General features: G+C 31.9%; 1 protein-coding gene across 1 annotated transcript; it reads left to right on the top strand.

Annotated features, from left to right (window-relative positions):
* The first annotated feature begins 1,615 nt into the window (after positions 1–1,615).
* On the top strand, positions 1,616–10,618 carry LOC134701099 (protein Jade-1-like). Its single transcript, XM_063562236.1, has 9 exons — positions 1,616–1,781; positions 2,393–2,463; positions 3,471–3,533; positions 4,436–4,554; positions 7,058–7,163; positions 7,511–7,678; positions 9,230–9,315; positions 9,668–9,786; positions 10,436–10,618. The coding sequence occupies exons 3-9, from the start codon at positions 3,495–3,497 to the stop codon at positions 10,498–10,500; spliced, it is 702 nt and encodes a 233-aa protein (XP_063418306.1). The 5' UTR covers positions 1,616–1,781; positions 2,393–2,463; positions 3,471–3,494; the 3' UTR covers positions 10,501–10,618.
* Positions 10,619–12,314: the final 1,696 nt, after the last annotated feature.

Below are 12,314 nucleotides of genomic sequence, written 5' to 3'. Positions count from 1 at the left end.
TCTTTCGTGATTTAGTGCCATTATTAAAAATTAATTGAATATGATGTACATGACCTTTGAAAATTTAAGACAATTCCAACACGAGTACACCAACCACACATGTTTAAATACTATAAACGGAAATTAAGTTTTCAAGAAACGCGATAAACACATGTAAATATTTATTTTGATATTCATTTGCATATATTCTTCAAAAAGAAATTAAACAACGTTAGCGCATTAATCTTGTCAAATATTGTTACCTGTAGAAAACTTGTACCTTGTACCTGTAGAAAACTTATTTCAAACGGGATAGCACATCCTCATTTTTACGGAAATGTTGTTAACCGTGCCCGGAAATTTAGAAATGATCCATATAAACTTGTTGCTCCTTTAAATAAACTTATTCTTAAAGGTTACCTATTCAACACTGTGATAAGATCATTGAATATTGTTTTTATTGGTATAAATATTGACTTTGTTATAAGTAGATTAAAAGCTAATTAAATATTACTAGTATGTTATATACATATACATTTTCATGGATCTACAATCTGTCGATACCTGTAAATGGGCATTGCACAAGGTCATGTTTTTCTCTGGCTGTTTATGACGTCTTTACACTTAATCCATTGTATAATGGATGTGTACGGATTGGTTGCTTAGTCTTAGAGGCATGATTTTTTGTTATTAGTTGTTAATGGCTTTGAACTAGCTGTCAGATAACTGCGAGTACTCTCAGATCTGTTCATTGTGTCTTTTTGTGTCGGGATGTATAAGTACCCGGCCACGTCCACTTTTATTTTTTGTCTATCTGATGAGTTAAGCCTTTTTCAACTGATTTTTATAGTTCGTTCTTATGTTGTACTGTTATACCACTGTCCCAGGTTAGGGGATGGGTTCGGATCCCGCTAAAATGTTTAACCCCGCCACATTATTTATGTATGTGCCTGTCGCAAGTCAGGAGCCTGTAGTTCAGTGGTTGTCGTTTGTTTATGTGTTACATATTTGTTTTTCGTTCATTTTTTTTTACATAAATGGGGCCGTTAGTTTTCTCGCTTGAATTGTTTTACATTGTCTTATCGGGGCCTTTTATAGCTGACTATATGCGGTATGGGCTTTGCTCATTGTTGAAGGCCGTACGGTGACCTATAATTGTTAATGTTTGTGTCATTTTGGTCTTTTGTGGATAGTTGTCTCATTGGCAATCATACCACATCTTCTTTTTTATTTTAAAAATATTCTGCTTATTTACAGAAAAGTCATTTGTAATATCACTGTGACGACACAGATGAGAAAGCATCTTTTACTTAAATGGTTTATTAAAATATATATTTTTTGTTGATAATTTCAAATACGAGTACGATAAAAAAAAAATGGTGGTGAGTTGAATTTTAATAAAATAAAATATGGAATTCTAAGGTGAATTGAACAAGGGGGGAGTCCATAAAACTTGACATAAGACATATTAAAACGCTGGACTATATCAACCAAGGGAATGACACTGGAAAATAATCGTCATATTCCTGACATTTTCATAAAAAGAACGATGGCTCAAACCTGGTTTTATAGCAACCTTATACGTTCGAAGAAATTTATGTTTTCTTTTTTTTTAAATTAAATGTTGACAGTTAGACACCAGTAATGCAACCATAAATTTACACACCAAAAAATAATAAATTGTAGCTTACTATAAAATCGTTGAAAGTCATTAACCATAAAGAAAAAAATATGCTTTATTTAAGAAAAACAAAAGAAGAAGGCAAGATTTGAGGAGGAAGAGGATGACGATATAATTGGAGGTAAGCAACTTAAGAGGATACCTAACACTTTGGCTTAAAATTTGGCTCGTTTAATTTTCATAAAAGTTTGACAAAACATACTCTTTGACCTGTTGACAAAAAAAAATTTAAGAGATAAAAGAACTTTAAACCACACATTTTACAGAAATAATTTCATCAGATTATGTCAGTTTGAAAAACATCAATTTTAGTCATTAAGAAACTTGATTTCTTTTATCATTTATATTTGAATAATACGTTCAAACTATTTGCAAATAGTTAAGAGTTCTGTAACCCTAAAATTTCCTTGATGTTACTGACCAAAACATAATTTTTACGATCTCTATTCTTAAAAAAACATAGCTTTTTTTTTAAATGCAAATAGGAAATATATCGAAATTAAAATTGCAAATAATGTATGTACCTGTAGTTTTAATTTGATTGTATAAATCAAATGAAAAAAGATAGATAACATAAAATATAAAATAATTAGCAATTTATATATTTAATATAGGTTAAAGGTACTGCAAAATCTAAATAATGATGTTAAGTTTTACACAACATACGTATCCGCTTTCGTACAAAATAACTATAACAAATCGTTTATTATTGATATTTCATTCTAACTCTAGGTCTAGAAGTTCAGGAAATACCAATTGAGAAAGAGGTTGATGATAATGCAGTATGCGATGTTTGCAAACATGTAAGCATATTCTTATTCTCGAAATTATCATGCTGAAACAAGTCTTGTATGCAACAAAAAAACTATTTTGTAAAATCTATCGTAATATAAGAGATGAAAGTACCCTCATGGAACAAGATTTACTGATGATACCCATTTTTAAAGGGTTATTTTAAAAAAGAAGATGTGCTATGAGTACAAATTAGACAGCAAAAGTAAACAATTAGAGTTTAAAATACGGCCTTCAACACTTATATATTTGTGTTAGTGCCCACAAAACATGACTGTCTTCATACTAAACTGAAACCCAGAGGTAGATTTATTCCGGGGTAAAATAACAGGTAACTCTGTACCAGATAATAATATACCACATACGGATATGTTATCAGTCACAGAGTGGAATATAAGTGTTTAAAGTCCTAAGTAATTAATACCAAGATCGAAACCTTACTGCAACATGTAGCCGCGTTCGTGTTCATCCTTAATATTGAAATGTAAGTTGTATTTGATGATAAAACATAACATATATAAAGGTTGATGATGAACACGGTTGCGGCCACTTTCATTTCTGACAAAAAACCATCAGAAAAGTCACATTTTTCGGCATATTTGGTAGATTTTTCATATTTGAGCTTGAATCGGATCGTTTTTAATGACTAAGTCAGTTGAAATCTTTCACAAAAACTAATTGATTCAAATGAAATAGACACTTAAGTGTTTAAAAAGTTTCGTCAGATGAACCTGAAATTTGAGGCCAAAATCGGTCCTTACCGGACCTACTCATTTATGAAAATCTTGAATAAAATACTACCGGTTACTTCCATTTTGTGGCAATTTCGTCACTTACTTTCTCAATTCTAGTTTTCAAATCGTATTCCCTTTGAAATTAACCATGTGTTTATTGATTATTGTTTAAAATACAAATATTTGAACTTAAGATTTTTGAGAGATTACTTTATAGAACAATCAAAACTAGAAATAAACTGCTATATGTTTTTTGCCACAATATAATTTTTATTATCTTTCAGATCATAGAAGAAGAAAATAACGAAATGATATTTTGTGATGGTTGTAATTTATGTGTACACCAAGTATGTAACGTATAAGTTTTAAGTCGCATGATCATATGTCTTTTATATCAATCTGTATCTGTTAACGTTATTGGCATTGTTATCTGAAGTTGAAAGGTCCTAGAGTAAAGCCCTGTTTACTAACTGTTACCTGCAAAAAGGAAGAAATGTACACATACTATGTATAACTTATTACTTAGTACTAACTACCAGTATATATACATTACTTATGGAAATCATTTTTACACCAAAATGTGCCTGTTGCTTAAAAACAAACTTGGGCTCACAAATGAAATAAATGCAAATAGATCATACAATTATGCATATTTATGTAAGATATTTATAAATATTTAAATATATATTTTGAAGGATTCCCTGCACTCAGTCGAAGTGACTTTTCGAATAGGGCGTCCTGTTTTGTTTTAGGATTACGAATTTATTTAAATTTATGTATAGCATCAATGTTTTCAGAAATCTTTCAATATTTGTTTGTTATTAATACTCATTCAAAACAGAAACGTTGCAAAATAACGAATTCTTAATCTCGGGAAATGTTTCAAGTTTCTATTGCTAATAGATGCCACTAATGCAAAATCAAATTGACAAATTAATTGTCAATGTTTAAAGTTCTGAGATTGTGAGTATGTTTTATGTTCAATATTTTCTTTTTAATTTTAAACAGTCAGAGTTTAATATTCTCTTTAAAAAATAGAAATTTTATCATTCTATATACTTTCATTAAAGTTTGCAAAATTTTATTGAATATAAGCGTTTTGTGTTGTATTTTCATTAAAGTTTAAAAGGTTTTTATTGAATATAAGCGTATTATTTTGTATTTTGCTATGTGTACACATATTTTCATTCAAATTGCTGTGTTACCTTAGTTTATTACATGATAAACAAAGGATACCATTATTTTGAAGGCATGTTATGGGGTCCAAGTTATCCCTGAGGGGGACTGGTTTTGCAAAACATGTGTCGCAGGAGTCAAACCGAAGTGTGCGTTGTGTCCACACAATGAAGGCGCAATGAAAATGACAAGGTAAACAGTTTAATTTTGGAATATGCAAAATCTTTCATTTATTAAATAATCAAAAGATGTATTTTCTCTACATATGGGAACCTAAGAATTGAAAGACTTTGCATTGTGTTTTTTCCATACTGACCTTTTGATCCTGACTACTAAAATTTAAAAAAATCAACACAGGACTTTCGATATATTCCGAAATACCTGTAGGATTGATTCAAAAGGTGTAATTGTAATTAATGAATGGCTACTATTTATTTTGAATTTATTGAACCATAAAATTTATTTTTGACTCTTCACATTGAATAATCTGCGAAGCGGATTATGTAAAATGTGAGGAGTCAAAAATTAATTTTAAACTGGTCCATTAAGTCATCGCTGCATACAAACAGGTATTGTCAGTGATATTCTTATCTTGAAGTTTGACTGTCCCTCTGATATCTTTTGTCCCTCTTTATAAACATCCTGTTTATTTCATTATGCACTTCTGAAGACCCAATTTATCATCGTTTACTTCTGTGTTTGTGTTGTGACTCATTGCTGTTGAAATACTTTTACCCAACGCTTCGTTGAAGCATAGTTTACCCGTCCGTCTATCAACTTTGGTTTCCGGATGTTAACTGAAAAATCTAACTTGGAATCGCTGCTCTATGAATGCTTAGTTAGTAGGAGATCTCGTTTACGGAGAGAGAGACTTAATTTATTTGGACTAGACTGGAGTCTTAATTTGATATATATAGAATGTGTTCATATAAGAGTACGAATCTTATTGATTAAACATGTTGACGGAAAAGGTAAACAAGAAAATTTAAGGTATTATTAAAAGTGTTTTCATGTTCTTCTTGCCAACCAATGCCACTAGATTCTGAATAATATGATGGGATAACATGAAAAACAGAAACTTCTTACTCCGTACGCGTTCTCTTTTCTTCTGAGTAATTTCAATTCAATGTTTATGATGTCTTTCTTTTTAAGTTAATGGTTCCAATCAGACATCTCTCATTGGACATTTTGACATCGAAGCAAAGTATTAAAAAAACCCAAAAACTACTACAGACAGATAAATGTGCTACTTCTACTTCTACTTCTATCACTTAGTGACCACCGTCATTAGATTGACTATCCTGTCACTGTTCGGTGTGCGCTTGCAAACTTAACTAGTATTCCAAAAAATAATTTAAACAAATAAAAATTTGTGTGCTGTACATAACATTTATTCATGGTGCAAATAAAAATAAAAACATGGGACTTGAAATTTAATGTGCATGCAGTAGGTTCTTGCACGAGTCAAGACTTTCTGCAGCGGTCACTGAGGCAGGTAAGGTGTTCCAATCTCTTATTGTACGTGGATAGAAGGACTCCTTCCTGTTACTGGTCTTGCATGATGGTATTTGGAAAGAGTGAGCATTCGTATGTCTTGATAATCTGTCTGGTGTATTAGTTTGTCGCCAGCATCAACCTTTACTTCCTCATTTGTGGATTCTATATAAGAGGGTTAGTCTAGCATTCTTTCTTCTCTCCTCTAGTGTTGGCCATTTTAGTTCGTGAAAAATGGATTCAATTGATGATGTGTTGTGGTACCTGTTTGTTACAAAACTTGCTGCTCTACGCTGTACCATGTCTAGTTTATGCTTTTGGTAGGTGATGATCCCAAACTGAACTCGCATATTCAACTGTTGGTCTAACTAAACATGCTAAAGCTGTATATAATTTTTCCTTTATCTCACTGTTAGCTATGTTTAGATTTCGTTTTAGGAATCCTATTGTCCTATTCGCTCTCTGACAGATGTTATTTATATGAGCACCCCACTTTAGATCAGAAGTTATTGTGACTCCTAGATACTTGGCTGATGATACATGTTTTAAGTTGTGGCCATGAAGAATGTAATTATTGTGTATGGGGTCCTTCTTTTAGGTTATTGGCAGAACAAAACATTCGTTAGGATGGAACTGCATCATCCATTCTTCTTCCCATGTGGCTAGCTTGTTTAGGTCTTCTTGAAGGATGTTGTTTTCTGATGATACAGTGAGGTACGCAATGGTGTCATCTGCAAATAGCCTCACTGTTGATGAAACATCTTCCGGCATGTCATTGATGTAGAAGAGGAATAGGCTTGGTCCTAGTAGAGATTCCTCTGGGACTCCAGACCTCACATTTATGAAGTCAGACTTCTCCCCTTCTATGACAACGCACTGTGTTCTATTAGAGAGAAAGCCTTGTATCCAAGCATTTGTTTTCCCTCTAATTCCATAATGCAAAGAAACCTACGCAAAGAATTAGAGATACATCCGAGTGAGATACATTTCTTAATATAACAGAAAATTTCAATAAAACTATATTTGTATTTTTATACATATCCAACATTTCAAATCACTGGTTTCGAATTCATAGAAATGGGTCGGTATTCAAACTTCCAATTACCTATTTAGACTAAAAAACAAATATTCTCACAATCTACACAAAATAAAAAGAGCGCTTTCGACTGGTTATTTTATTTTTAAATGTCTTAATTATTAGCGATGGTAAACAGTGGGCTCACGTGAGTTGTGCATGGTGGATACCTGAAGTGACAATAGGAAACCCAAAGGAAATGGCACCGATAGTAGGCATAGAAACAGTTCCGGTTAGTTAGTCACCTCTTCATTCTTAAATTGATTTTTTTTTTATTAATTTGATAAAGCTGTTTTGTTGTACATCTGTTAATAATATTTTAGTTAATACTTCAGTTTTTACATGTAGGACTATTTAAAGAACTAATGGCATCATTAAAAAGTTCTAGTTTAAAACAAAAACTTGTTTATTTGTTTGAATAATCAATATCAATTATTAAACTTTGACTTTATTTTCCAAGGTCGATTGTAAATTAAAAAAAAAATATATATCTGTAGACAAAAACCTAGTGTTTGAATCAGGATATTTAAATCAGTTTTCCTATGATATTTAGTTCTATTTATAGTATATGCATTGCAGGAAGAGAGGTGGTCTCTTATTTGTTCGTTATGTAAAATAAAAGATGGGGCTTGTATCCAGTGTTCTGTCAGGAATTGTGCGAAACCATTCCATGTTACATGTGCATATTTACATGGTTTAAGAATGGATGATTTTCCTTCAGAAGAAAACACAGCTCGCATGTTTCAGGTAAAGAAAAAAATGAAGAAGTTCAGACGTGCAAGCCGGGTCCCCCCCCCCTTACCCCCTAAATTCTGAGAGGCCCACCCTAAACATCAAATCTTGGTTCCGCTCGTCTGAAAGTTGTATGGGAAGGTCTGTGGATCTTTCCGGGCACTCCGGGTTCATACGACAATTAAAAAATGACCCCCATGAAGTAGCACAATAGTCATTAAAGTGGTGTTAAACACCATTCAATTGAGCAATCAATTATTGAAGTACGTTTTACCCTGTGGTATAATTTGCACTAATTTTTAATTTATATTTTGATATGAACTATGACGTAAGAATATAACCATTTTACGGGGAAATGCATGAAATGTGAAATTGAAAGTTGTCAAAACATTTAAACACAAACAACTAAGGTAATTTTGTCTGATGATACAGTGCACTTGTTCAGCCTCTTGCTTTCCGGACAGTTGGTTTTAAACGTTAAAGGGAATACTCCGTTTGCATCCTGGGCAACTGTACAAATTGTAAACAGGAAATATATATAGGAAGATGTGGTGTGAGTGCCAATGAGACAACTCTCCATCAGATAACAATTTAAAAAGCAAACCATTATATGTTAAAGTGTTTGGAATAAACAGGTATCTATTTAAAAAAAAAGATAAAATTTGTTGAAAGCATATTTTCTTACTTCAATATAACTTTCGCTCATGGTAAGCTATTTAGCATAAAGGGCCAATCTGTGGTCAAAACATATTTAATGCAAGCACCTATGCAATATTTTTAAAGGTTGTTTCTTAGTACTATACCATCAGGCATTCTATAATAATGTGTCCTTTGTTATATATTTTGTGTTTTTGTGATCTGTTATGCCGTTACTTTCGAAATTAAGTGCATGTCCTTTTCTTGTTATTATTGTATAGATTATTATGAAAGTTTTTATTAAAATAATCAGGGTTTGAACGATGTGGTTGTAGAAATTCAAATTTTATCTCGCCACATTTTCATGTGCCTATCATACGTCAAGAACCTTGTCAGTAGTTAACGTTTTCCTTGTGATTTCAGTTTAATATTTGGGTTTGAGCGTTATTGGTGAACGTGAATATAAAGAATAGCACTTCGGCTGCTGAATGTTTATTTAAAGTTATTTTTATTTTCACACCCTCTTTTGTCAATACAACGTAGCTATAAAAAAACCTCATAAATGTGCGTTGGTTTAGCTAGAAAAATCCAGTTTCACCCATATATTTCATCAGTTGAATTTTGATATTCTATTTACTTGGTAATTTTTGGCCGAAAGCTTATAATGTATTTCGTGACTTGTGCATACATAAAAGGCTATCAAATTTAAGTATAATTTGAAAAAAAAATACATTAGATACTACTTGTATGGAATCCTGCATACTAGAAACTAACTTACGATCAGTTTGAGTTTTAATATTTGTTGTATACAGATCTACAGTAACTTCACTGAATAGCAAACTGAATATTAGACAAATATAATCATTTTTAAACCAATACAACCTAGATTTCGAAAGACATTTGATATGCTGCTTTTACTTATATTTTCAGGCTTACTGTAAAACGCATAGCAATCAAGGTAAAACTCTGAAGAAAAAACGACGAAGAGACTATAATGCACAAAGTAGACCAAAGAGGTAAAGATATTAATGAGACCCAATAACTTAAAGATCATGATGTATTAATATGGAAAAAGTTGAAGTGTTTAATGTATATAACAAACAAAAAACGCATAAAATTATTAGCAGCATTCAACCTGGCCTGAGGAAGTTAATGCCTTAAATTTAATGAAAGAAGTCATCTCTGAGACTGCTACGATCTTAAAGCTTCTGCCAAAGATAAAAAAAACCTAAGATGCTTTAAAGGCAATGTTAACTCAAAACAAGTATGGTGTAATACATATAAGAATAGCATTACATTTTTTACTATTAATTTAATTAGTTACTTTTCATTATATATTTACCTTATGTTTTCTATTTTGTCGTCAAGAAAAGAGATAATGAATCAAACAATTACCTCAACGAGAGAAAGTAAGCCAGATTCCTCAACAGGCACAAGTGAAGTGTTAATTGAGGAACAGCCTATAGCCTCAGTCCCAAATTTAGAAGGTAATTACTTTTGTAGATTCTGACATCTGTTCGTGACGAAATTAGACATACAACCAACATACTTTATAAAAAAGAAGATTGGGCATGATTGCCAATGAGACAACTCTCCACAAGAGTCCAAAAATGACACAGAAATTAACAACTATAAGTCACTGTACGGCCTTCAACAATGAGCAAAGCCCATACCGCATAGTCAGCTATAAAAGGCCCCGATAAGATAACGCAACTTGATATTGACATGAAAGCTCTATGGCGTGTTTGCTCTTCGTAATGGGGTTGTTGCCCATCGACCTTAGTAGAATTAAAAAAATTTACAAGAATTATTGTGAGCTGGTTCTCTGCAAACCAATCAGCGTTTAGTGTTAGGAGCAAAGATTGGCTGGTCCGCAGAAATTGTTACGTATAAAAGTAATTTGCTTCACTTTAAGTCTGTGGACAAACAATTTAAAAACTAGTCCAACGTGTTAATTGAAATGTCAGGTTCAGATGCATATTATTAACTTCTGCTGTCTTATATGATTCTTTCGATATTTCTACATTCTCTGAAAGGTTACCCTGTTTTATTCATTTAAGAAACAAGAACAAAAGTAATGCTTACGAAATGTTTAACCAATTTCAAAATAGTGTTTCATTTTACATTTTTTTACAGGAGCGAATAATGGTATAAGCTGGAAAACTATTCATGGAACGAAAAAACTGAAATTATCATATTAATTATCTACTTGTTGTATATAACATTATCTTGAATACTTTATTCCAAAATCAAATACAGCACTCAGAATTATATTAAATATTTCTTTTTTACTTGAATAATAAAAGTGCATTGCAATTATTTTGAATGTAATTAAATACATGAACACGAATTGAAAAAAATCTCGATATCTGTTTTTACTTCTAAAATTGCAGCAGTTGAGACATTTTGTTAAGTTGGTACACCTAAACAATACGATTTTTTTTTATACGACCCCAACAATATTTTGGGATCGTATAATTGTATGATGTCGTCGTCTGCGCCGTCTGCGTCGTCGTCGTCCGGAAACACATTGGTTTCCGGATAATAACTTTAGTTTAAGTGAATAGATCTTTATGAAATTGTTTCAGAAGGTTCAATACCACAAAATGATGGTCCCAACCGTTTAGGAATTAGGGGCCCAAAACAAGCATTTTTTCTAATTTCAGGATAATAACTTGTGTACAAGTATTTCAATTGCTCTGAAATTATATCCCAATGTTTAAAACCACAAGTAGAAGGTTTGGATTTCTTTTCAGGGATATGGGGCCAATTAAAGTTTAGGAATTACGAAAAAAGGGCCAAAACAAGCATTTTTCTAGTTTCCAGACAAGAACTTGTATGTAATTGTATGGATCTCTCTGAAATTGTACCACAATGTACCATTTAACAAAGGGGAGGCTGGGATCAGGTTATGGATTAGTTGCCCGAAATATGTAGGATTTAGGGGCCTAAAAAGGGGCAAAAGAAGCATGTTTCTAGTTTCTCAACAATCATGATGATAACTTGTGTTTAAGTGTATGGATCTCTCTGAAATTGTACTACAAGGTTAAATATTACAAAAGAAAGAATGGGATTGAGTTTAAGGGTTATTGCTCCAATGGGGGTTTCAAAAAGTGGGGGGTGGGATTTTTTGTTTACCAATTTTTTTTAAGGGATTCATTTTGTTTTTCAAATTTTTTCAAATTTCCAATTTTTAAAAGTTTTAAGAAGAAGTATTCAATTATTGTGCAATAGATTTGTAAGATCTTTGACCTCATTATTTTGTGTGAAATTCATATTATGTAAAAAAAAATATGATCCCAATCCAAATTCAGACAGTATCAAGCTTGAATATTGTGAACATAATTGCCCCAGCTGTTCAGGATTCGACCACTGAGGTCGTATATAGCTGCGCCCTGCTGAGCACCTGGTGTACAGTTCTTATTACGATATGATTTAAGAAGAATGTTTTGTATACATCAGCATATTTCAGATTGAAATCTATAATTCTTTTTTAGTTATTCATAGTCAAGATTTTGCAAGGATAGAAGATATACAACAATCCAATTAAAAGTCTTTTTAACTAAAAAATAATAAACTTACTATAAGAAAGTAATTGTTAAACGAGAAAACGTGTTTAAAAAAGTATTTTATAATTTCATGGGTTTATATATTAAAATATGTCATTCTGGTCATTTTCCTTGTTGTAAATACGGCGAGAACGCAACGCCGGAACGTCACTTATGTCTTATATTGTAAGGTTAAGACTTTGTGACGTGTCACATTTATACTTTGGTTTATATAAATCTATTACTAATATTAGAACATGCAACGTTTTCTTACTTAATTTACGTTTTCCAAGTGACCAGGATTTGAATAAGCTGAAATCGATAGGAAATCTTGAATGGCAATCTTCCTCAGATTATTACGAATCAGTAGTACATATGAACCCGAGTCTATCAGATATTCAAAAATTCAATTATTTAAAATCACAACTCGGATGTGAAGCTTCACATACTATTGGTGGGTTCGCATT

This window comes from Mytilus trossulus, unplaced genomic scaffold (assembly GCF_036588685.1).
Source record: "Mytilus trossulus isolate FHL-02 unplaced genomic scaffold, PNRI_Mtr1.1.1.hap1 h1tg000215l__unscaffolded, whole genome shotgun sequence".
Taxonomy (NCBI): Eukaryota; Metazoa; Mollusca; class Bivalvia; order Mytilida; family Mytilidae; genus Mytilus; species Mytilus trossulus.
The sequence above is the reverse complement of the archived record's forward strand: the minus strand, read 5'-3'. Positions and strand labels throughout refer to the sequence as shown.